This window comes from Haplochromis burtoni, unplaced genomic scaffold (assembly GCF_018398535.1).
Source record: "Haplochromis burtoni strain Fernald_Lab_line unplaced genomic scaffold, NCSU_Asbu1 Contig_10, whole genome shotgun sequence".
NCBI lineage: Eukaryota > Metazoa > Chordata > Actinopteri > Cichliformes > Cichlidae > Haplochromis > Haplochromis burtoni.
This window is the reverse complement of record NW_024582371.1, coordinates 709,215-736,264: the sequence shown is the minus strand read 5'-3', so window position 1 is coordinate 736,264 and position 27,050 is coordinate 709,215. Positions and strand designations below refer to the sequence as shown.

Below are 27,050 nucleotides of genomic sequence, written 5' to 3'. Positions count from 1 at the left end.
GTTTTAGAGAACACTCATTAAAACAGATACGCTATACAACATAATAGGAAACATGTTTTTCATATAATAAAATCATTGTTAATAATAATAATAATAATACTATTTAATATTGTCTTTCTGCTTTTTTAATGACTATTCTTTTTACTTGACCATAGTTCACTGAGAAATTTAGTAGGGAATTCTAAGAAAACGTGATATACGTTTGGGTTTAGGTGTTTGAAGGCCTGTAAAAGAAGGGCGTTTTCGCTATTGCGCATTAGCACATAATTGGCCACATTTCTGGAGGGACAACTCACGGATCCAATCACAATAGGTTTTGGATGGCCAAAAGCCAAATATCTGGTTATTAACAGTAACGCCCCAGAGAAAACTGTCATGCGCGCAGTTTTACCCAATTTAGCCAAACAGTGCCGGAAGTACAGTCGATTAGGCATCAAAGTAAAACAGAGCAGCCACAGTTTTAACAGCGACAGAACGTTCCGCGGATTATTTGTATTTCATATGAGGGTGTAAACTAATGCAAACATGTATGATTAACTGAAATATTTGTGTTTTCAGTTATGGATTATCCCTGAATTGTGTACGTGCAGACAAAGAAGTTTTTAATTTGAAAATCTCGTGCGGACGTCTGTCACTGTGTTCCGTGTAATTAACCTGACTCCACTGTTTTGCGTCAGTTTCTTCCTGAACTTTTCGAGCTTTGAGGACTTTTACCGAGACTTTTACGGAATTAAAACATCATGGGTGCTTGTTTGGCTCTGGGTTCACTCGGAAGTTGTGTAAGTATACATTTGCCGGTTGTCGTGTTCGCAAATGAAATACGTAGTAGTTTTTAAACGTCTTTATTTCTTTGTTTTTATCTAATTCTTTTGCCTTGCTTTACTAGGCAGGCCGACATTAGGCAAGGGAAATGACACAACTTCAAGTGAAACTGCTAAAATTAGATTCGTTTCCTTTAGCCTACTGACAAACTCAACACTACACATGTCCTGTGACATTTACTTTGATCTTATACTTTCTTTAATGTTCTAAAGAAATCTGTGCTGGATAGTTGGATTCGAGGGACGTCGGAATTATCAACTTTCTGAAGCGTTTTAGCAGATAAAGTGAGTAACTTGGTTTAGTGTTTTAGAGTGACGATGAATGGTGAGTTTAGACACGTGGAGAGAGGTTTGCGGCTACGACCCACATCATTTCAGTCAGTACATCAGTAGACGACGCAGCTAGCTGTCCAAGGTGGAGTTTCCGGAGTTTCCCCAGATATAAAGTCACGTGCCACATTAAAAAAACAGCATCACTGTTTGTGCTGTTCATGTGCAAATGATGATCTAGTTTTTGAGACTTCTGACACAACATATTGTGATGAAAACCAACGTTTTTAATGACTTGTTCAAACTGAAATCAAACGTAAGTGAAGACGTCATTCAGTGGGAACTGATTAGATTACCTCTCGGCAATTTGAAGATTGTGATCCGTGTTTCAAAGCATATACAAAACCTCCAAGACAACGTCATTTTGAGTTTTTCAAGCACTACTTTAACATTTTATTTGTTTATTTTAACTGCCATATTCAAATATCGGATCCAGGGTCGGTAGCTAACATTAAATCATGTCACATGTTAGAACATTTAAAGTATGAGAGATGGTTCTGCAAGGAAAATGTAGCAAACGAATGTCCTAAAACAAAATCCAAGGTCGCAGCTTTTGAACTTTTGACTTTTTAACACACTCAGATGTCGTCACTTCCTCATCGCGGTGTCATCTAAAGTAACAGTGGTGTGTTTTGGGCGCAGGAATACGTTGTGATGGTGGGCCATAGATCACGTCAACCAAAACCGAAACTTTTTTTCTCATTCTGATGACCACATTTGCCAAGAAGAGGAAATCATTCATGCTGTTTTAAGGACAGAGTCTGAGATTTATTGCAGTTTCTAAGAGCTGGAAATGTGGAAATGACTACAGTGTGAAATATAGTGCAGTATTCTGATTTCAAGAAGCCAGACATTGCTTTTTCACTCTCTTTGTTAGTCCAATCATTGTACCTGTTTATTTAATGGGGAGTGTTTTTTTTGTTTTGCTTATCTTTTTGTTTGTTGACACAGTAACGCTGACCTAAAAATTATTCAAGCATAAAAAGGCACCTTAGTCAGAGAGTTGAACCATTTTTGTGTCTACACATAACAGATACATTAGCAAAGAAAACAACTGCCGATTCCTGGTGTTCCTGGATAAAAACAGAACACACTACCAGTCATGGATTGGCCTCCGCAGAGCTCAGACCTCAACATTAGTGAAGCAGCAGCAGTGGGATCATCCTGACAGGAAACAAAGTAAAAGGCTGGTAACATCCAAAGAAGAGCTTTCAATGACCTTCAGCAAGCCTGGAGAACTATTCCTGCAGATGAAGGAAATGACAAGAAAGCCTGCCTAAGAGTGATGAGGCTGTGTTAAAGAATGAAGGTGGTCATACCAAATACTGCCATTCAAGCGGTTTTTCTCTAAATGTGGCACTAAATCCACCTTCTGGAAGAGATTCTAGGTGTGCTGAAGTTTGCCATTCACCTTTTCTCATGTTGTACAGTAAAACCAAAATATTTAATTAGCTGACATGCTAACATGGTAATCACAGCAGGTTTCTTCTGGCAGTCTTGGAGAAACTTCACGATTGGGTTTAATACATGTGTCACTGACTTGGTCAGCTGTTCAGTTCATGCTGTTTGTTGCCAGCACTCTGTGGCACAGGCCCGGCTCAGCCGTAGAAACCGAATGCTTTTCAGCGCAGCTGCAGTGTTTACACCCTGGGCTCGTGTCCTCTGGAGCATGCTTATATTTAGTGAAGGATGGCTGCTCTCAGCTACAGTCTCCGCCTCGGTGCTTCATGCACCTCTCAGCAGCAAGCGCGTGAATCATGCAGAAGTCCTGCGTGATCCGGTTTGCAGCGCCGGATCAGAAACAGACAGGAGGAGAGATTTGTTATGGTGGCATCTCTAATCACAGACTTGATTAGTAGCACAGGAAGGAAAAAATGGCTTGTCATTGCTCTCCTGAAAACATGCAGAAGAAAGAGAAAGATGGTTGCCCCTGACAGCAGCAGTAGTATCTTTTTTTGTTGTTTTTGTTTCCCCCCCCTCCTAACCACAGTGTTTGCAAGCCATGCATGCATTATCCTGATTATCCTACACCCCCCGAGTCCTATCCCTGAGTTGCATAAAATATGAAGCTGTCCTGATATTTCTCTCTTTCGTCCTTCTCCAGGCATCCTGTTTGTGCGGCTCGGCCTCCTGCCTGCTGTCATCATGTTGCCCTTCCACATACAACTCCACCATCAGCCGGCTGGCCTTCTCCTTCCTGCTGCTGCTGGGCACACTGGTGTCCATCATCATGATTCTGCCAGGCATGGAGGAAAATCTTAAAAAGGTTGAATGAGATTTAATGGCTATGAAAACAGTTTATTAACCGCTGTAATCCATCAACACAGATATTTCAAAGTGACCTAACTGGATGTTTGAATTGGGTTATTTTATCCCAGAGCTTCCTGATAAATCTAGATGAATCAGTTGTACCCCACCGTTGCCCTTTCACCCTTTAATTTCCTATTTGCGTTCACGTCAGATTCCAGGGTTCTGCGTCGGCGGTTCGCACATACTTGGCATAGAGAACAAGGTGAACTGTGACATCATCGTGGGCTACAAGTCTGTGTACCGCATGTGCTTTGCCATGGCCTGCTTCTTCTTCCTCTTCTCCATCATCATGATCCGAGTGCGCAGCAGCAAGGATCCCCGAGCAGCCATCCAGAACGGGTTAGTGCTGCAGCTTTGTTTTCTCTGCTCCACGTTGCCACAGCATGCTGCCCTCTGGTGGCCAAACGTGGACACTGCACCCTTTAAGAATGCATTTACACAAACACTGATAAACCGGTTTGCTGTGTGTACATAGATGGAATAACATTGATTTTTTTCCCTCAGTTTCTGGTTCTTCAAGTTTCTGGTGCTGGTTGGTATAACTGTGGGAGCGTTCTTCATTCCAGATGGAGACTTTAATACAGGTATGGTTTTAGCCACAGTGAGGACAGTTCTGATAAAATTCGAGCTTGAATCTTAATGCCCGTAGTTAAACTTTTTGAAATTCTGTGAAAATGGAAACTTAAAGTGGGGACTTATATTAGTATTCAGTTACATACCATTGTATTGTTTAGTGTATTAGTCCATAACTGATGTAGAGTATGACATTCAGTAGTATCTACATTTTTTTTTTTGATATGTCTAAAACTTGGTATGAACCCAGTAGTCTTGGCATAAATTTCCCACAATGCTATGCAGCATTGACAGATTCCTGGACAGCGACAGAGAAGAGAGCTGAGCTCTAACGTCAGTAACTCATAAAATTAAGTCTTTCAGTATAAAAGTTTTAGCTTTGTTGTGATAGATCTTTCAGAGTTGTTTATCAGTACAGGGCTTATCTCACATGAATTTGCATTACCATGGAAACGTGTCTTATCTGTCAGGCCTGATCAGATTTTAATGACGATGCTCCTGATCCAGATTCATGTTGTTGTAAACAAATGTCTGTAACACCACACAGAGAGCAAACTTGTGGAAAGTTAACCGATCTCATTCTGTCTGCTACAAGTGTGGTATTACTTCGGCATGGTGGGCTCCTTCATCTTCATCATCATCCAGCTCATCCTACTGATTGACTTTGCCCATTCCTGGAACCAGTCCTGGCTCGAGAAGGCGGAGGAAGGAAACACCAAGTGCTGGTTTGCAGGTATAATACTACCAGATCTTCAAGTGATAGTTCTGTGGAGAAGCTGGAGTTTCCCAGATAAGGGATAGTACGGGATATTAAGTAAGATTAGGCTATGTATAATACTACGTGTACTACTTTTTTTTCCTTAATCATTATACAGATAATTTATCTGCATAAAAGCCACTGAACTAACTTTGAGGTTGTGCTGTAAAAGTCTAGGATTTTGATCAAGAAGCTGGTACTTCAGTGAGTCAGTGTTACTATACGACCCAGCGACGTGTCACTTTAAAACGATTGTCTCTGATTCTGTTCTTGTGTTGTCCCCACAGCTCTCCTCTCCGTCACCTTCATCAACTACGCTTTGGCGTTTACAGCCATTGTGCTCTTCTATATCTTTTACACCCAACTTGACGACTGCACAGAGCACAAAGTCTTCATCAGCCTCAACCTCATATTCTGCATCATTGTGTCCATTGTGTCCATTCTGCCCAAAGTCCAGGTAATGTAGAAACTTGAGGAGAAAGACTTCTATAATTTACAGAAAAAGCTGCTGCCACGTTAATGTGGTGGCCCTGAGAGGTCAGACGGATTGGAACTTAAGAATAAACTTGCAAAACACGACGGCAGTGATTCTGGGGTCGCGATAACACCACGGACCAGCTGCAGAAATCACAGAAAGGATTGCACTGAGATACACTTAGAAGAAACTGAGGGTTCATCAGTGTTGTAGGGAGAAAAAGATGCAAGTTTTAAACACATTATTCATATAACACCATAGATACATTTGCTATTAGCTGTTCACTGTTAGCTTGTCACTTCCACAGCTGTTCTGTCATGGTACTGTCTCCCCAGAAACGTTGAACACAGAAACGCTGTTGTGTTTTGTAATTATTTTTTTGTAGCTTTTGCATCATGTTTTTCTCTCTCTTTGCAGTGTGTTTTATTCAATTCCATTGTGTTTTGTGTGCTTTTGGAGCGCTTTTCTGTTTGCGGTGCATTTGACCTCTCAGGGCCACCGTATGTTAAAGCCCCGACAACTTCACTGGAGCATTGTCTGCCGCTCACTGTGCCGTAGCAAAGAAAGTGAGAAAGAAATCACTGAAAATACTTTTCTCATGAGAAAAGATCAGTAATCAGGTGACTAATTCAGGCTATTACAGCTGTCCAGTGTAATGTTAAATTAAATTTGTTTGAGTTCACTTCTAACTTCAGTTACTTGCACTTGATGTGATTTTTATTTGATAATCAGGTTTGTGTTAATGATAAAAGGACTTTGTGGGCTGGTACTATGATGATGGTGCTTCACTCAAACTGCATTTTTACAAAAACAATATTCACTAACTGCTTTGTACACACTCACTCAGATGGATGTAGCAGGGGCAAGCTCAGTATCATGTCCAAAGACACAGACATGCAGACTGCAGGAGCAGGGCCACACCTCTGACCTTTTGATTAACAGACGCTGCCTTCTTTTCTAACGTTTGGCTTTCTCCACGTCTCCACAGGAGGCACAGCCCACCTCAGGTCTGCTTCAGGCCTCCCTCATCTCCCTTTACACCATGTATGTCACCTGGTCAGCCATGACCAACAACCCCAGTAAGTCCAATAATTGAGCCACTGTATGGCTGCAGTGTATTCAACTCTAAAGAAAACAAGTACCGTATTTCCCGGACTACAAAGCGCACCTGTATATTAGCCGCACAAGCTAAAATCGGGGGAAAATCCTGTTTTGTACATACATTAGCCGCACCTGACCAAAAGCCGCAGGTGTTTCAATGTTGACTTATCATATGTAAGAGAATATGCACAAAGGGAATTGTCAGGAAAGAGATGGCTGTTTGGAGACATCACTTTTATTAATATTTTGAAAAACAAGTTATGGGTACATATTTGCATAACTTTTTAGGTATATGTACAAGTAGCGGTAATTACAAGTACGAAACATGTACTATGCTTCATAAATGAGTAACAAATGTAGTACATAACAATAACCTACAGCACACCAGAAAAATAGATTCGGACTACCTTTTAGGCTCAGGTGCAGTGACACGGCTTTAACAAGAAGAAAAGTCAGTCATTCACCACCATCTTCCCCAGTGTCGGATACGAACAGGCTCAGGATGGCTTCGTCATCCACTCTCAGCTTCTTTCCTTCGTTGTCACTTTCAAAACCAAAGAAATCCTCGTTGTCAGTGTCAGAGTAAAACACCCTCTGAAGGGCCATGGCGGTGTCCTCCTCTCCATCATGCAGCAGTCCAGCCCTTTGAAATCCGTTGGTGATCATGGATGTTTTCACACTTTTCCACGCTGTCAGATTCCACCGGTGGAGTTGAGCATAACTTGCTTTTCGCAAGTTTATGGCCGCTCGTCATCCACGCCTCCAGCTGAACGCGTAGCGCTACTTTGAAGTTTGTTTTTCGCGCTACTTGTACGGCACTATGTTGCCTGGCGGATGGACATGTGACCAACATACTACTCTTGAACCCCGATGTGTGTCCGATCACATGCCCTTCCGCCAGGCAACGTAGTGCCGTACAACAGCGGAACAAACAAAACAAATCGTCTTACGATATGACAAAAATCATGGACAATCCATAGAAAAGCCGCATCTGACTAAAAGCCGCAGGGTTCAAAGCTTGTGCAAAAAGTAGCGGCTTATAGCCCGACAATTACGGTACACATGTTTTTAGAGCTACATGCTGTTGTGGTCTTAATGGAGATAATTCTCATCACTAACTGTTAGTGCTCACCCGACTTCCTGCTTTCCCACCTCAGACCGGAAGTGTAACCCCAGCCTGTTGAGCTTGGTCCAATCCAGCAGCCCAACTCCAGCACCAGGACCCACCTCAGCCCCCGGCACCACCCAGTGGTGGGATGCGCAAGGCATCGTGGGATTGATCATTTTCCTGTTCTGCACTCTTTACGCCAGGTATTTTGCTGCTGCTGCTGAAAGAAAAGAAGTGTTTGATGTATTATCAAGCTCTGTCTGTCAGTGGGGTCATAAAATATCAAAAATGCTTCAGATTGAAGCAAATCAACATGGTTAAACACACGATTGTGTTGATTAAGCAGCGGAAGTGTAAAAAAGGAACCCTGCTGTTCATCCAAATGACTATACTGGATTGTTGTAGTACATAAATGCTACTAGCTTTTAAAAAAGGACAATAAAACATATATGGAAGCATAGAGGATGTTTAAGTTGTGCTGCTGTTGATAGAGATTTTCAAGCGAGGTCATTGAGTCAGTGCAGGAAGAGAGATGAGCAGTAGCAGTAAAGAGGATTCAGACTCTCAGAATGTAAAACTTTAAGTAAGCCAGCAGATTTTACCTGCAATCTGGACTGAAACTGATTAGTCAAGTACTCGCAGAGTGTTCATATTTACTTATCAGACAGGTTCAGTGTTGTAAGCCCCAACCACCAAATTTCAGAAAGTATCACCTCCATGAACAGAAAACTTTTACGGGGTTAAAAGTTCATGTGACAACTGAGAGAGAGACAACTGCAGGATACATTTCTTCTTCGGTAGATACAAAAAGACCCATCAAACATGCTGGTGAATAATGGAGTGGCCAAAAATATAATTATTTGTTTGCATGTGGCATTGAATTGTTGCTGTAAAAAATCTACTTTGTAATAAACACGCCACAAACTCCACACAGAGAAACGTAGAAAAAAAAATGCATAAGAAATCTAAATATTCACTTAGTTCAAAATGGAAACCAGTTCAAAACCAGTTCGTCTGCATCCACAATAAGAAGCTGCTGAAATTTGCTGCTGTCTGTGAAAAGTGAGTTTTTCATGCTGTTCCCCATCACAGCATCCGCTCATCCAACAATGCTCAAGTGAACAGACTGATGCAGACTGAGGAAGGTCAGGGTCTGACCGCCAGCGAAGAGGCCCCCGCGGGGGAGGACGGAGTCCGACGGGCTGTGGACAATGAGGAAGATGGAGTGACCTACAGCTACTCCTTCTTCCACTTCAGTCTCTTTCTGGCCTCGCTCTACATCATGATGACGCTCACAAACTGGTACAAGTAAGTATGTCCTGTTTGCTGCCACTACACCTTAAAGAGGTTCGCTTCTCTCCCAGTGCTGACTGTCTCTTGTGATTCTCTAGGCCTCACACTGACTACCACGCCATGCAGTCCAGCATGCCAGCCGTCTGGGTGAAGATCAGCTCCAGCTGGATCGGCTTGGGCCTCTATCTCTGGACTCTGGTGGCTCCGCTGGTGCTCCCTGACAGGGATTTCAGTTAAAAGCCGCCATCTGCACTTTTGCCATTTGTACCTTAAGTAAAGAAAGCTTTTGCTTAAACTTGTTCTGCTTGGATGTTGTACAGAAACGGAGCTTAAGAGCTTTAATCACATTCCAGTTTGTCACCTCAGGTAATTTTTCCTCATTCTCCACTGTTGCAAATATAATTGAAAGCACTATATGCCTTTTATAGGTCATTACCAAATGAATGCTGATTTCTATGGGGAATGGTGTTTCACTACATTTACATCATACTTTTTTTAATCATTGACTCTGTTTCAGTTTGATGGGAACATGTTTAGGTTTCTAAGATGTATTTGAGTTACCCTTTGTTTTTTCACACTTTTGTCCACTTGCACACATTTGATATCTGTAAAAGTTTTTGACATGTAGCTTTCACTCAATATAAGTAATAAAGCTGACATTCTTTTAAACCTGTATGCAGTAATATTACTGTCCTGCAGATGGTACTGTTCTCCCTTTAACTCCAGCATGATTAGCAACATTGTTTGATTTTAATTATTGCAAAGTCTATAAAGATTTGTTGTACTTTTATATATAGACTTTTTCAAATTTATTTATTAACACTTTATGCTGCCTGCTGAACTCTTGACTGGCAGACATTTCCAAATGCTTCACTGTTCGCTCTCCATTGATCACATGGTGCTGTGACGATGTTATTCACTGTGTTCCTTCTATGCGGAATTCTCTTGTCCAGCACAAACACAACCATTTGGCAAGTAGTGGTGGGGGAATGTGCTTTTTCCCCATCACAAGATCAGCCTGAACAAGCTGCTTACACACAACTGTTTATTCAAGCTATCTTTTGGGGATGAGCAGCAAGTGACTGGCCTATAAATTCTTGCCTGGAGACTGAACAGCATATTTTCTCTTCAATGTTCTCATGACATTTTTGAATATTTTTCCAACCACACGAAAATAAGATTTTCTTGCACTCTGGGTTACTCACAACCTCCCCCCCCCCTCCGCTACATACACTCCCTGTCCTACCTCTCTCCTGACCTCTTCCCCACATACTGACAAGGTTTGGAACCAAAAATTTCAAATATGGATTCATCACGCCATAAGATCTGTTGCCACTGATTATCAATCCAGTTCTTATGAAAACTAATTTGTGCAAACTGCACCATTCTATAGCAGGTTAAGTTTTTAATAGTTACATAATACCAAAACACATATGTAAACAACATTTATTTAGGGAAAAACAAATTAATATTTTAAACTCTTAGCATAATTTGTTAAAAAACAAACCAAAAAAAAAAAAATCACAACATGACACAATAACATTAAGCCAGTGTTCCCATAAGGCTGACAGGTAACAGCTTTGTGGACATAGGTCACTAAACAGGTTAATTTGCTGCAATGACTGGTTATGGGAGTAATCTGGCTCTAGTACAGTTGCACACATTAAAAACCACAAAATGCAGAATTTCTGGTCAAAGTTGTGATTTTGTGAATTGACCCATATTGATGTGGGTGACTGCCCCTGCATCCACAGCTCAGCTATGAGCAGCAGGCCAACCTAATGCTGTTATATAATGCAGAATGAGGCGCTGATCAGTTGCATAAGCCAGTTATAGGATCATGCTGTCATTGGGGACTCGCTGCTCTCCTCTCCCGGTAGTCCTTTGGTATTCTCAGCATTTCCCTAGGAGACCCTTCTCATCATCGTCATCACCATTGTCAACAGTGACTGCACCTCTAGTCTTTGGAGGGTTTGAAGAACATGGCAACCCATGTGGAAATAAACAAAAAGTACCGCCCTGGAGCCCTGTGACATATTTTAATAGGCAGCCCCAGTAGTCTTCATTACACTCATGTAGGACTTTCATCACAGATCCAAGCATATGAGGACTAAACATCAAGATAAAGGAAGGCAAAATCCTGGAGTAAAAACATATTTAAAAGTTTCACATATTAAATTTCAGTATTCAAATCATCCATCCATTCGCTTCCGCTTATCCTTTTCAGGGTCGCTGGAGCCTATCCCAGCTGTCATAGGGCGAGAGGCGGGGTACACCCTGGACAGGTCGCCAGTCTGTCGCAGGGCCAACACGCAGGGACAGACAACCATTCACACTCACATTCACACCTAGTGGCAATTTGGATTATCCAATTAACCTATCCCCACAGGCTACATGTCTTTGGACGGTGGGAGGAAGCCGGAGTACCCGGAGGGAACCCACGCAAACACGGGGAGAACATGCAAACTCCACACAGAAAGACCCCGGCCTGATGGTGGAATTGAACTCAGGACCTTCTTGCTGTGCGGCAACAGTGCTAACCACCGTGCCGCGCATTCAAATCAATAAAGTCAAATATGTTTTTGCATAATTAATGACTGCATCTCTCCTGCTAATGAGACTGCATTAAGAATGAGATCATTCTGCTGTCAACCCGTTTCAGCGATTCATTCTCTAAATCTTATTTTGTCATTTTACCATTTTGTTTTATTTTGTGCTGTAAATGCAGTGCGAGCCACTCAAAACGGAAAAAGTCCACATTCTTTGATTTAAGAAAACACAATGACGAATATAATATTCATGCCACAAATACAAATATATATATATATATATATATATAAAACTCTCACGCGTCAGGAAAGAAATTATGTAGTTTAACATGAACGTAGTTTGTTTGTCTAATGTTGTTGGGCTGTAACATTACTGTAAGGTGACGGGTCTCCTGGTAGCGCGCCTAGGTTTGTGTCTTGCGCTCCAGCGGTGGCATGACGTAGCCTTCAATTAAGCTCGTCTTAATAATAAACACGCAAAGCGGAAATTAAGCGACTAGACCACCAGAATAACTCCACAGAAACGTCACCACGTTCGGATTTTATTGCTGTTTATTAGCAAAACCTGTTTTACTGGTCCACGTATACTTCTTAATAAGTTACAAATGATTTTGTGTTGAGGTGACTGGTGTTGCCTTAATTTTTGCTTCACTTCAGAAATATTATTACTGAAGGCTATTGAAGCTGTTCCTGCTTTCTTGTGCTTGTTTGTGTGAAAAGCAATGGCCGGAAATACTTCATTTTTAATTTACCGGACATTGACAGCAATGATGCTAGCGCGATGGCAAATTACAGCGTACACTTTTGGGGGAATTCGCTTCGTCCCGCTACAACTACCGCATCTGGACTGGACTAATTACGTTAGCTGGTAACAACTACGCTTCTTCTCCGCCTGGTGTGACACAGAAAGCTTCTGTCCGAGTCCACAGGATAGGGAGCCGGAATTCGGCAGCTGGAGGTGTTACGATAAATTAGCATAAATACTATTATCTGATGTGCTGTATGAGGTGTTACTGAATTATGCTAGTAACAAGCTAGCTAGAATGGCATGTGGCGATTCCGGTTTTAAATGTGACATTTGGCTGTCATGAGTGAAGCTTTAACCTAAGCCCATTGACTTTGGTTTATTTATTTGTTTTCAAACAAGCTATAGTTTGTAAATAAAATAAGCGACAATTTATTTTCGTCCCGTCAACGCCACAAGACTAATGGCATGGGTTTTTTTCGCTTTTAGTTTGAACGCAAATCTGGTCATTTCCTGTCTCCTCTCGGACAACCTCGGTTGACTTAACGCAGCTGGTGAAGCAGTGGACGCACCGCAGGGAAGTGAAGTTGAGCATCCTGCAGGTAATGTAAGCTCATATATGGTGTCAAGGGGGCGTTGTTTGAAATATTACTATTTGTTGTGCTATTTTAGTGTATTTGTAGCATTGTACACGCCTTTGCTAAATAGTTGTAATCCAGCGTGTTTTTTCTAGTCGCTATTTGTTATGAATGGTAAAATAAAAATATAGTCAACATATGGTGACTAGCACGGGCAGAGCAGTCGGAGGACGCTTTTATGCGTTTGTAATATTTCCTGCTCGCACGATAGAAATGTACGCGGCTACCTGAGCTGCTGGTGGGCTTGCCCATTCCCAAAACTGGCTTCATTCATTGTCTGCGAGAGGGAGGAGGTGATGGTGGTGAGCTGCGGCAAGTCGGTCAGAAGTGAACATAAAGGGACAGGAAGTGCATTGATTTCAGCCTAAATTAACGCCTTGTGCCGTAGAATACGTGGGTAACTGGGGATAAAAGCAGCTGGGTGGTGTTAAAATTGTGTGTGAAGTGAACAGCGCGGAGCTGTGGTTGAGAAGAAAAAAAAACACAGGAGGAGAAGTGTTTGGGATTTTTTTAAGACGCCGTTTTATTTTGAAATCACGTGGATAGTGGGGTTTTTTTTCAGTAAACTTGACGCTGAACGTAGTAGCTCACCTTGGCTCTGTGTGTGGCATTATGTGGAAAAATTGGAGTGGTCTGCCTCTGCGTGTCCTGGGTGTTTTGCTAAATCTGTATTTCCTTCTTGTGACAGGGCTGCGGCTTGAAAACGCTGCTGTGCGAGTATTCAGTGCCTTAAATCGCAACAGCTATCTCCTTTCACCCAGTCACTCCGTTTAAAAGCCCCCAAACTTGCTGTTTTACACAGGTGTGAATCACTGCTCGTGGTTTGTTATTGATTAGTCAGTGTTTGAGTCGGCAGCGCGTGATGTTGCTCGGGGCTTCAGCAGCTCTTTGTAGCAAACTAGCCTCCATTCAAAAAAATCTGGCACTTCGATATTTATTAATTCTTCTGAAAGTGCGCATGCTCAAGAACACTGTTTCTTTCTCACTTTTTTGTGGTCAGTGTAGCATCCACCTACGAGCACTTTTATTCCCATTTTTGTGTAGAAAGACAACCCTGTATGTTCAGGACCATCACCACCCCTCTCCCCCCATTTAAAAAAAAAAAATAAATAAATAAAAAAAAAATAATTTCGTCATACCGTTGTGAGCAACATGGAGTAAAATGCGAGATTTTCTGAACGGACTCACGCTACACGCAACGGAAAAAGGCAGCTACGCTGTCTGCATTACGCCTTCCCCTTGCTCGGACATTTCTGCATAACCTGCTTGGCAAAGAATCCAATATGACATCATGCGTGAGAAGAAAAGCACTGATAATGTTACATAATCACAACTGAGCTTAAATTGGTGGGCTTGATTTGTATGTCAGTGTGGTTGCCAAATGGATAAACTTTACTGTCCCTGTGTTGTATGTTTGGATTTCTGTAGCACCAGTTGCTAATTACTAGTTGAGATGAAAATGGTGTGTACCTACAAAAGGGCAAGATTTATTGTACTGCTCAGAGCTAAAAATGATGCTGGATTCCAGGGCATCTGGGGACAGCTGTGGCTGCTGACTTTGCTACAAAAACAACAGTGTTGTTAGTTAATCCTTCCAAGACAGCATTTCTGGAAGCAAACTGGAGCTTGGGACAGTGCACTGGTTCAGTATTTTTTTTTAAATTTTTTTTTTTGGGGGGGGGATAGTCACTGATTATCTAAATCCACTTGTTCCTTCAAACGTTTCATGTTATTTCCTTTTACTAAATGACTGAATTGGGGTTCAGTTTTTGGTTGTTTTCTTTTGTAACCTCATTGTAAACATGTGTTTCTGCTCCTGCTGAAGTGAAACATGTTTCTAGGAAATACTAATGGATCACAGTCATAAATTAATGCTCATCATGAGTCAAGCTGGGTAAAGCAGTTTGCTTCATAGTTTCGTTTTTACACGTCTCATATGGTCATGTCTCGCTTTGTAGTGAAAGGGTCAGCTTTTTGGCATTCCCTGGAAAGGCTTCATGTTAAAGCCTTGGGGCTGTGACTGTGGTTGTTTATTCTAATCTTCTCTTCCCCCTGTGCTTCACCTTGTAAAGGGTGCGCAGGGGACACAACAGTGCAGCACTGGGTCTTCCAGCAGTCAGTGGTGTTCTCCGTGCCCGCATCAATCACTCACTCACTCCCAAGAGGAGCAGAGGCAGCTCCTGTCAGTTATAGGATAAATAAATGAAAGCACAGCTTAATATTTTTGAAGCATAAAGCTGTTTGTGTTGCTGTAAATATTAACTAAAGCCTCCTTTTGAAAGGATTCCCATTAATCTCATGTAGTTTAACGTGTGTCATGATCAGGGCTTAAAGTAGACTTTGGAACCTAAGATCCATGTTGTGCTGGAGCAGAGGAAAATGACAGAGTTCTGGTGTTCTTGTTTCATTTGTCGATTGTCCATTTAATAGCTGCACCTCTGACGTTTACTTCTCAAGCGACCAGCAGATAATTCATAAAGGTATCGCACAAATGATGGAAAAATAATTATTGTTTCATATCTGTTGCTTTGTTGTTCACATAATTATTTAGTTTTAGTTAATTTAGTCAATTCTGTTCAAGTGCAATCTTGAGTCAGTCCATATCTCCTTCCAATGAGCAAATTCTTTTTGTAATTTTTTTTTTTTTAAAGGTGGCTTTAAGCAATTGTTCTCCTGGCTTTACAGAATTATTATACTCCCAGTATCTCAATCTAACTATTTTCTGGGGAGCGTGTTGTTGTTTTGTTTTGGGGGTTTTTTGGTTTGTTTTTTTTGCCTTCTTGTTTGTTAATTTATAAAGGGTTGAACCTGTTTAGTGTATACACATAATGAACAATTTCCACACTTTGTTACTAGCAGCATTTTGGAAAAACACATGAAAATGACAAAGATAACAGTTTAGCATATCTTCGCATGGTGTCAAATGTCTTCTTAAAAAAAAAAAAAATTGAGGAATCTGGACAAGTGCAGGACAAAAGAAGTAGCAGAAAGTACAGCAGTATCTAAAAATTGCGATTAAGAAATCAGAGAAAGTCCAGCAAAGACCTGAGACACGCCCTGAGAAATGCATTTGTGCCTTCAGTTGACCCCTCTGTTCACCAAAGCTTATCAGAAATGGTCTACAAGGCACATTGTGGAACATTCAGTCATGGACTGCCCTCCTCAGAGCCCAGACCTCAACGTTACTGAAGCAGTGTCCTAGCAAACATTACCCGTTGAATAACTGTTAGTATTTCTACGTTTATTCATGGTTGGAAAACAGTTACAAAATGAAACTTGAGTTCAGTGTTGCCTAGATGTTATTTGACTTTCTAGTAAGAGAAAATTTCTGTTCGCTAATTATTTTCTGCTATCTTTGTATTAATTAGAATAAAATGAAATGTGAAAAAAAGTTTCTCAGTAGATTACTTTTCTATTTTTTAAATTCAGTCTATAATGCTTTCATAAATGTGGAGGAGATCATTTTAAGAGTCTGTGTCAGCATACCACAAATTAAATACAATTTAAATGTAGCTAATACTAGTCTGTATGCTTTCTTCCTTTTTTTTTTTTAACCTAATAACACAAAATCATATGTGATCAACTCCTGTAAATACAGTGTATAATAGATATGAATATGCTTAGAAATCGTAATGTCACATTTTTAAAAATTCAAATTTTCATGTCAGTAAACTCTGTTTTAAATTCTAATGGTTTAGGAGGCCATGCTCTTGGTAACACCCACATGCTCAGTAAGGATACGGTAATCAATACTGCAAATCCTAATTTTGAATTTTGAACAGCTTTGACAAAAATCAAAAGGAACACTTCAGATTAACTACAATTTCCAGAGAGCCCTGACGGTGCTCAGGAAACCCGATAACTAGCTGAGAGCAGCACCTGTTGAGCCCATGATTCAGTGGTGAAACTCAGCCTCAGTGTGTGTGTGTGTGTGTCCGTTCACCTCTCCCACTTGTACAAAGTAGATTTTACTCTTGGTCTTGAATAAACCTTTGATTATGAATAATTCATTACCTTAATGTGTAATTCTCCTGCAGTGGCAACAAACAAACAAAAGAAAAGGGTGGAGTGCCCACTACGGGTCAGGGACGAGTTCCTGCCCCAAGTGGAGTTTAAGTATCTCAGAGTCTTTTTCACGAGTGACGGGAGAAGGGAGTGGGAGATCGACAGTCGGATTGGTGCTGCAGCTGTAGTGATGCGGACGCTGTACTGGTTTGTCGTGGTGAAGAGAGAGTTGAGTGTAAAACCACTGTACCGGTCGATCTACGTCCCTACCCTCACCTATGGTCACGAGCTGTGGGTAGTAACTGAGATCGCAGAAATTGCAGAAATTGACTTCCTCCGAAGGGTGCCTGGCCTCTCCCTTACTAATGGGGTTATAATGGATAAGTTCAGCCATCCGCGGGGTCCTCAGAGTAGAGTTGCTGGTCTTCCACATCGAAAGGAGCCAGTTTAGGTGGTTCGGGCATCTGATAAGGATGCCTCCTGGGTGAAGTGTTCCGGGCATGTCTCACCAGGAGGAGGCCTCGGGGCAGACCGAGGACACCCTGGAGAGATTATATCTCGCAGCTGGCCTGGTGTTCCTCCGGACAAGTTGGAGGGGGTGGCTTTTAAAAAAATAAATAAATATATATATATATATATATATTCTGGACCTCACAGAAGACAGAAGGGCCAGCGTGTCTAAAACAGCCATTAGAGAAGCATTGTGGGAAGTAGCTGTAGGTTCACTTATTATTGTCATATTATTAAGTGATGACAAGCAATGAAGTCGAAACACATGTTCAGGAACATTATTGTTGACTACAGCTGTAATGCAGTTTTATCCAGAACAACTTACCAAGCTCCTGATGTCTGCCAGTGTATCAAGCATAAACAAAACCATCATTATCACCATTATGCTGTAATTCCTGTTAGTTTGTAATGGATCCCTATAGATTAGCATCACTCCTATCGGGCCTGATGTTCAAGCAGGAGCATAATGGCCTCACTGTGGCATTGATAGGCACTAAGCCCAAATAGCTTTCACTGGCTTTGCCACGGGAGAGGGAGAGAACATGTTGAGTGGAGCTCAAAAGGCAAGGCACCTGGTTCTTAACACGTACAGTAAACATTTATGCAGCATGCAGAGTCTCAGTGGGTGTTATGAAGTCCCACGTTGTGCTGCTATGTTATAAAATGGCATAGTTTTTGCTACGTCCTTTTCACAGGTTCCTCTGTTCAGCAAGGGCAGTGAAGCCAGCGAGGACAACATTGATATTCATGCTTCCTGTTCTTAAGGGAGTCACCAGTGGGCACCTTGTCACTCAGGTGCCAGTCACTAGTGTCCTTGGTAGCAGGTGAAGTGTTCCAGGTTAAGAAGTCAAAATGTATTTAAAGAAGTGTAGAATTCTTCATCAGGCTGGACCTTTTTGAGTTTAAATGGAAATCTTTTTAAAAATAGTATGTTAATCATGTAAGCATTACATCTGTTTGTCTGTAAGTTACACGACTGAAACTCTGACTCTCTTCCAGTGTTTCCTCGACTGGTTGGGGATGAGAGACACTCACCCCCAACCAGTCAAGGCAAATGGTGGCACCTGCTGAGGCTTTTCTGCTGGAGGTTTCTTCCTGTTAAAAGCGAGTTTTTCCTTCCCACTGTTGCCAAAAGCTTGCTCGTTGGGGTTTTCTCTGTATTATTGTACGATCCTTACCTTACAATATTTAAGTGCTGTTTTGCTTGGTGCAAAATAACTAAATCATTGAATTAATAGATGCCTTCTAAGCATTCATTAGGCTTTGTTTAAATTATTATTATTTTTTAATTATTATCATGAATTTGCTTTGGTGTACTTTGGTAAAACACTCTGTCACTGATGATAGGTGTTTGAATTCATCTTAGAGTGTAACTGTTTAGGAGCAAAAGCTCACACATGGTCACTTGACAAGATCAGCCATACAAAAGCCCTTGTTGAATTGAAAAAGTAGCAAAATGTTGGTTGGTATCAAACTGACTGGCGAGAAATAACCAGTGCTCCTTACATGTCCACAGAATTTTGCAGAGCTCTGAACAGCCTGTAAACCCATTCATATCTACTGGTTTTGCCAGTGATCCTAACTGGATGAGTGATTTTTGTTTATTCCAGTTTGCTGCAAGTGGGCTGTGCATTTTATTTTATTATTATTTTTTTTAAACTAACTTTTAAACTACCATGGAAAAGAAGGATTACATATTAAGGCTCACTTTAAAAATGCAGTCACAACTAATAAACAAATACCATGCAGATAGCAAAAGGACATTTGTTACTTGAGATGTAAACCAAGAAGATATTTTCTGGTAGAGTTTTTTGGTAATCAGAGTTGTGATTTGCGCAATTTCAAACTGGGCAGTAGCACTCTAAATAAAGATGACATCTGACATACCACTAGAGCTGGGAGTCCCCAGACACCCCACAATAATATGATATTGTGATATTTATTTATTATTTTTAAACATTTTGCTTCTTGCTGACTATTGCAGTAAAATATATTGCAAATTATGAAGTTTGAAACTTAACTTTTACCAAGACCTGTGTTATCCTGTGCAATAGGTTTATGTCAAATTTACTGCAAAATGAGCTTTTCAACTGTATCAAAACTGTTACTAAAACCTGCTGTAAATATTGATATAAGACCGAGTCAGTCTGTGATTGCATGTGGTGAAGTTGATAGTTATTGGCAGTCTGTTTAATGAACTCTCTCTCTGTTACACACACACACACACACACACACACACACACACACACACACACACACACACGTGGGTGGGTGCGTGTGTGTGTGTGTGTGTGTGTGTGTGTGTGTCTACATAGACAGAATTTCACTTGCGTGATAGCGCCATTTGGTTGCTCTGAATTCACATTGTCAGCTGTGTCCATCATTGGGTGGTTTTTCGGTCGTGTTGATTTCATGTAAGTTATCTCAGTGCTACATGAGATGAGCTCTCTTTTCACAGTACTCCAAGACCATTTTAATTTATTTAATAAAATATCGATGTTTGGTGTCTCACCATCAATACAATATTGCCATTCAAACACTGCAGTACTATGCTGTATCGATTTTTTTCTCCCACCCTTACGCTGTGATTGTAGAAGTCTCAACCAACACCAAACACACCACTTATAAAGAAATGTATATACATTTTATATTTATACGTTTCAAACTTTTTGTTGGTGGTTTTACACTGTTTTGTCGACTTAAGTGATCACCAATGACTTGGTTTTAGTGTGTATTTTTAAGTAACAAGACTAACTACTTGCTTCTGGCGAGCCACTGCAGTTCAAGTTTGAAATAGGAAACAGTCATTTCCTATCCTCTACACTGGCTACAGTATATAATGCTGAAATTGCACTGGAACAGATCGCTTCCCAATGTAATATATCATCAAACTCCTCGTGTCTGACAAATCCCCCCTTTTTTTCTTTTTCTTAACTCTAAGCAACTACAGCAGTAATAAATAAGATTCTTCACTTATAAAGCTCACGTATGTATTATGTACATCCTACTTTAGGTCCAAGCACTTATGTGTGCAAGGATGTACACACACACACACACACACACACACACACACACACACACACACACACACACACACACACACACGGATGTGTTGATGAGGGTGACAGTATTCTAGGTAGTCATGCAGTAGAAGACCCTCTGTTGGCCCTGATCATCAATCAGGACAAACAGGGCTTCCCCCAGCCACAGAGACACTAGCTTGAATGTCAAAACTGCCATCAGCAAACAGATTTCCTCCCCACCAGCGGCCAGCCTAACACGACAGGAGTGGAAATTGACTTTCATCCTTGTTAATGAAAGGATACACTCACCCTGTGTGGGTGTGCGGGTATGGGTGTGGGTGTGTGTGCGTGTCTCTGCGTGTATACGCAGGGAAAACATGTTGGCAGAAAAGCGTGCAAGTGTGCTTTGTGAATGCCGTATGCTCGGGTGTTATGCATGCAGTGCGTGTGTGTGTGTGTGTGTGTGTGTGTGTGTGTGTGTGTATGGGAATTGGAGCATGTGTGCTCTCTGCGAGCTGTTAGGCCATCGGCCGAGCTGCAGCCCTCTTCTGGAGGGGGTTGGATGCCATCAGTGACCCTGGAGGCAAGCGTATGGGCCCAGCTTGGGTTTCTGTGAGGTGGAGAGAAACCTCTGGTTTCTGTGACCCCTGAGGAGAGAGCAGCCTGTGAGGCAGAAGGCCTGTCAGCTGCAGTTCTCATTCACAAATCACCTACACAGAGAGAGAGCACAAAATGTACCCACATTCACCTTTCTGGCAGTTTTTAATTCATCCATCAAGGTTATGTGTTCCTGTGTGCTGCAAGGAACCATACACACTATTGTGTGTAAGTTGTTTTTTTTTTCTCCTTCAAGCAGCCTGCTTTACAAGAAATAAACAGATTAGTGTAATTGGGGCTTGCGAGTCTTTCTAAAGTTAGTCCCATTGCTACCATCTTGGAGTACAGGTGTAGACGGCTGCAGTTCTGCTCCACAGCCTCAGTGAGTTCAGTGCAGAGAGGTGGAACAGATTCCACCTGTTGCAGGTTGGTTAGAGTTGCCCTCCCACTCACAGCGGAATAGCAGAACAGAAGGAGCACCTTTCCCTGCTGCAATAGAGACTGTATTTTTTATTTACTTTTTTTAAATGGATATATTTACCATGGCCTCCTAAACTGGCTTTCGGGCTCCATGTTTTGAAACCTAAACCTTAACATTTTGTCTGCCCTCATGGTGGGGTGGTGTTTTGTTGCTAAGGTGACCAGAGTGTGAAGTGCAAAGAGTGTTAATTGTATCAATGACCTATGCAATGCATAGACATGTATTCATGGTAGTTATTGCAAAAAAATAAGTAAAAAGAGTTTCACTTGCCAGAACTGGATGACAAACTATTTGGATGGCCTGCATTTCACAGCAAGTATTTGTTAAATAATTCGATTAAATGATCTAAAAGGCAACAACAGCACAAACATTGAGGAAAGGTCCAGTTCAATTACTTAAATTAGTGATGGTGAGGCCAAGCAGACAGGGATTGGATACAGCTGACTGTGTATGTATATTTATTATTATTTAAAATGGCAGTGCCTCTAAACTTATGCCTTAATTAGTAGCAGAATGCCAGTCAAGCATCAGTTGATAGTAGATATTCTGATGATAACTATAGATTTTTTTTTTTTTTTTTTGGAACGAGTGCAGAAAGGTAAAGACGTCCAGGAACACCACAGCAAGATACAAGAGTTGTCAGCAGTAGGGCTGTTCGATATAGCGATATATATCGGATGACGATATAAAAACGTCTATCGTTTCATTTTACGCTATCGTTTGTTTCGTGGTTTCGCAAAATAAACTGTTTACGGCAATATTTTTTTCATCGTTTTGATGGTCCCTGTAGTGGCTATATTCATTTCTCAAAGTTCTCTCTTTCTCTTATATTTAATATACGTAATATACACTACGGACGGACAAGCGCCTGTTTTTATGCGTTGTGGTTAGCAACAACGACGGTAACAGCATCGCGTGTCCGCTTGTTTATGTTCCACATAAACCTTTCACAATAAAGCTCAAGATCCTGTTGAGACTTTTCAAAATAAACTGAATCACGTGAAAGAGCAGATTATTCACGGATGAGAAGCAAAAAAGAGCCGCCAGGTGCTAAAAAATAAACCTTAGACTCAAACGTTAGAACAGGCTTTTCCCCGCAGCACGCAGTATAATAAATACTCACAAAGAAAACGGCGGGCGTTACAGCTTATGTCTAGAAATGTATAGTTTCATGCATCGGTTAAAACACTTGACTCCAGGTACATGACGCGCAGCTGCAAACACTTCACGCAAGTCGAGCTGCCCGAGATTCACAGAATTTACAGAAAATGTTACATTTTTGTGATATATATCGTTATCGGGATGATAGAATTGTTATATCGGGATATGAGATTTTGGTCATATTGCACAGCCCTAGTCAGCAGTATTTTTTTAATCTAATTCAATTTGTCTTATTGGTGTTTTTAAAGACTGCAGGATGGTCTGTTTTTACTTTTTTTTTTTTTTTTTAGTTAAGTGCGAGGGTGGTCATGCCACTGGCCTTCAGCATCAAGCCCACTGTGTTATATTTAAAAAAACAAAACAAACCCCCCACCTTTATCTAGTTGTTATGAGGGGGGACCAAAGAGACCAAAACCATGTTTGTGCCAGCCTGTAATACCCATTATCCAAATCAATACCCATTTTGGGTATTGATTTGCTTTTGGATGCAGCCTCAAGTGGCCATTTTAGGAACTGAAGTTTTAAGCACTTCCACTTTGGCTTAATTTTTCAGCTCTGGAGCTTGCGCATCATTCATCCTGTTTTTTCTTTCCTAGTTTCATCTGGCTACAAAATCAAATGGTTTCAAAATGACGTCACTGGTGTGAGATGTAATAACTTTTAAGTCCAATAGTCATTCTCTTATTTGTGTATCAGTCTTGTTCATGGGCCTGCAGGTAAGTCACAGCTATCAGAGCCTTTTCATTTAGAGAGGACCAAAACTGTAAAGTGTCAAAATTCACCACAACACCAAAACAGTGATGTGAAAGATGCTGAACTGCTTTATGAAGCTGAGGGTGGAGAGTAACTTTCTGTGGGTTTGTGACGTGTAATGCATTACACTGCCACCTGATTCATTAGTCGTTTAAAATGATTGATTCTAGCAGCCTTAAAGTGGATACATGCTGCCTTGTGTGTGTATGGTATTTAGGGTTGCATCACACTGTCTCCCTCTGCTCTGCATGCTCCTGTTGACATGTCATTGTTGTTAAAGGCTGTGATTTTCTGTGATCCCCATGGTAGTAGCTTCTGTGTTATGTCGCTTTAGTTGTGTCGGTGGCTTTGTTCCTCAGTACTACTCTTATATCTGATCGTGCAGCACTGGTAGATAGCATGGTTTCACACAGCTACTGCTGACTCAGCTGGTACCCACAGGTAGACCTCGAGATCGTTCGTGGCCACGTCCCAGTTATTGCTTTAATTCAGAAGTGTTTGTCAGTTGTTACTGCTGCCTACAGTAACAGCAGTTTCTCGCGCCACTCTGTGTGTTGACAGTATAGATTCCTGAACAAGCAGGCTCTTTGGCAGGTTGCCTCAGCCCTGTCTGTTGATTCACTGTTGGTGAAATAAGAGCACATATGGCTGCTCTCTCTCTGCATTACGTCACCTTGAGATCCAGGCAGATTGGTTTGCATTTACTGCCCAGCTTGAGGGGAAAAAAAACCTCATTGTATTGGGATTGGTTTGATCTGAGCTGTGCTTTCTCCAAAAATTGGCACGCTGTTTTTGAAATGAACTGCGCCTTAATGAGCTGGATGCACAAAAGGTCAGCAAATTATTTATTCACTTATTTATTTAGACTTGAAATAAAAACAGGCTAGGATGTACTTTTGTGTTCCATATCCTGCTTAACCCAGCAGACAACCTAGCCAGATGCACCAGGCTCTACTGTGTTAGTATTGATCCATCTGAGTTATATCACATCGCACAGAGTTGCTGCCTGCTGCACGCATTCACTCCCCTGTGAAGACTTTGCACGCGGTTGTTATCAGCTATTCACTGGTTTCCATTAGTTTCCTGATTTAGCTCTTTTCATGCACTGATGCTCCGTGTGCTGTCACTGCTTTGGTACTCAGAATGATTTGGTTTGAAACATCTTTATGGCACCTATGCCTCGGCCACATTCACTTCTTTAAAAGCCAAGCTGCCCTTAATAGAATTTAATGTAGAAATCTATAACAAGATCTACTTTAACATTCAACAATCCTTTTTTTTTCGTAAATCAGTTTTGATAATCTTACAGTACTGAAAATGTGTAAAGTTCTTCTCTGACAAAATGTGTGACATTGAAGAAATACATGAAGAAATATCATCCCTGTATGGTGAATAGGGTTTTTTTCTCTTCAAGAATTCAACGATCCAAATATGACCTTGCTTCATACATGTGTCAATATCTTTTAATTGGTTTTGCTTAATTGGTAAGGTGAAGAGATGGATCTGTGTCCATCATCTTTCTCATTCTAAAATGGTTTTCCACGTGACTGAAGGCAGTCAGAAAACTGTATAATGTTCATTTTAATGGGGGATTGTGCCATGTGTGGAGTTTTTCAGCACCATCAGAACTGTAACAAACTAATCCCTCCTGCTTTTCTCTCTTATCTATTATACATTAATATTTTAGCTGCTATGACTGTGAAACAGAATAAAAACTCTTAAATCTATTATTGTGAACTTTAAAATAGTCAACAGCCCCAACACCAAATTCTAAAAGTACTGTAGACTAATCACTACTATGTATGGCAACCTTTCTGTCTTTAAGGCAGCAGAACAAATTCTGTCCACTGATGAACATGTTGGACTCGACTAAGCACAAAATTAATCATTTATCACTGTAGAAAGTCTTTTTTTGAGAGATTTCCACATTTACAGCTGTAAGTAATCTTACATTTATTTTTATTAAAATACTTTTTCTTCTATAAGTCGTTTGGGGTAAAAAAAAAAAAAATTGGATATAATTTTGCATTGCCCAATAGATGTATTCAAATCATACATATTTAAAAAAAAACGGAAGCCAATATGAATGTACCTTAGACAGACAGTGGGTGACTTCTCCGGTCAAATTCTACAAACGTGTATGGAAGATTTTCCCTTTCTTACAACCTCATTAAATTGTTAGACTGATGAGTTTTTGATGTTAATCATTAGTTTCAAGACTTATTGAATGACATTACTCCATCAATCCTTTATATGCAGTCTATAGCAGAAGTAGTTTCTTTTATTTGCTTCATGATTTCCCCTATAATATTAACGTTCAGTATTAATTCTCTGTATTTGAATATTTATTAATTTTACACATTTATTGTAGTTGCAACAACAGGGCTGCAACAATTCAAGTATTTTGAATAATTTTATTATTTAAAAAAAAATTTTATCGACACAAAGTCTTTGCTTTGATGGTTCGTTTAATGCACGGCTCTGTAGTGCACCATGGACCCATGATCAGTGGTGAGTGTTTCACCCACATTTGTGACTAAAAACAGACCTGCAATACAAATGTTTTTAGGAGCAGCGTGTGGATAAAACGTTTGACCACATTAAGCCCAATTTTATAGAAAAAAAAACTGATAAAACAACAGGAGTAGTGATGACGATGCTGGCACAGTTTAACGTGGCATCCAAAACAGCAGCACTGTTCGTGTAACCCCCATCAAAACTTTACTGGGGGGGGGAAAAAAAAAACGCTAGTGCATCCTTCATCAAAGCACCTGATCAACAAACTCTGATGTGAAGAAAAGAAAACTTTGTAGCTGCTCCATCCACCACCGTTTGTTTTACACAGCGAAAAATCTACAATAAGGCTACATTAAAACATGCAGATTAACTGTTACCATAGTCTGACATCATGTTTAAATGATACAAGCTTGCTGAAGGCTGACAGCAGCAGTCCTATTTTACATGGAAGTGAACAGCGGTGAGTCTAAATTTGGAGGTCAGGGGATTAAAAGTGAAATGATATAAAACAGTGTCTCAATTAAATATACATACATAGAGATATCGCTCTCAGACAGAAAAGCATTTTTCACAAGGCAGTAAAAAACGTACATGGGTCAGTAAAACTTTGAGCCACTGACCTCAGGTTTGGACATTGAGTTATTGTTAATTAATGTCTACATGATCATAACATCTTGTTTTCAGCAGCACAAAAACTTCACATCAAAGCACAGGGCAAACCTCAGAGTGCTGATATGTTTGCTTCTCTTTATTGCAGCCACCACATTCTCCCTGAAACGCTACAGACTCAAACTCATTCACTTCCACACTTTAACACAGAGGAACACATGTACAAAACCTCAAAGCCTTCCAAGAAGACAGAATAATGTTAAGTTTTTTTTTTATATCCCTTAATTTAGATGGGACATTGTCAGCTTTATTATTTCTCTAAAAGCAGTTGAGTTTTCTTGGCTGTGTGTTTGGGATCATCGTCTTGCTGAAATGTCCACCCTCATTTCACCTTCACCATCCTGGTAGATGGCATGACTTAATCACAAATGTCTTTGTACATTTTTACATTCATCCTTTTTTTACTTATATGAAATGTGCCAAAAAGGATCCCCACACGACAAGGGCGTAGATTTGGTTTTGGCATTGGTGGGGGACGGATGATTCAGCCACCGAACCCTGCCCCGTTTCTTCTTTTTTTTTTTTCTTTTTGTCTTTGCTTCTTGATAAAAGGAGAAATATACTTGCCTACATATGCTATTCTACATGGTTTTAAACCATTTAAAATTACAATTCATAGTTTTATATGTGAATT

General features: G+C 40.7%; 2 protein-coding genes across 5 annotated transcripts in view; both read left to right on the top strand.

Moving 5' to 3' along the window:
• The first annotated feature begins 646 nt into the window (after window positions 1-646).
• On the top strand, window positions 647-9,441 carry serinc2 (serine incorporator 2). Its single transcript, XM_005927966.3, has 10 exons — window positions 647-779; window positions 3,256-3,417; window positions 3,613-3,800; window positions 3,966-4,045; window positions 4,630-4,767; window positions 5,079-5,248; window positions 6,255-6,345; window positions 7,525-7,678; window positions 8,568-8,783; window positions 8,867-9,441. The coding sequence occupies exons 1-10, from the start codon at window positions 741-743 to the stop codon at window positions 9,003-9,005; spliced, it is 1,377 nt and encodes a 458-aa protein (XP_005928028.1). The 5' UTR covers window positions 647-740; the 3' UTR covers window positions 9,006-9,441.
• Window positions 9,442-11,965: 2,524 nt separating this feature from the next.
• Window positions 11,966-27,050, top strand: part of hivep3a (HIVEP zinc finger 3a) — a 51,917-nt gene continuing 36,832 nt past the window's right edge. For 2 of the 4 annotated variants that reach the window (XM_005927971.3, XM_005927969.3), the window contains exons 1-2: window positions 11,966-12,275; window positions 12,552-12,664. The gene's annotated coding sequence lies outside the window, so the exon portion shown is untranslated. The other 2 variants (XM_014335383.2, XM_042228765.1) reach the window with 2 other exon arrangements.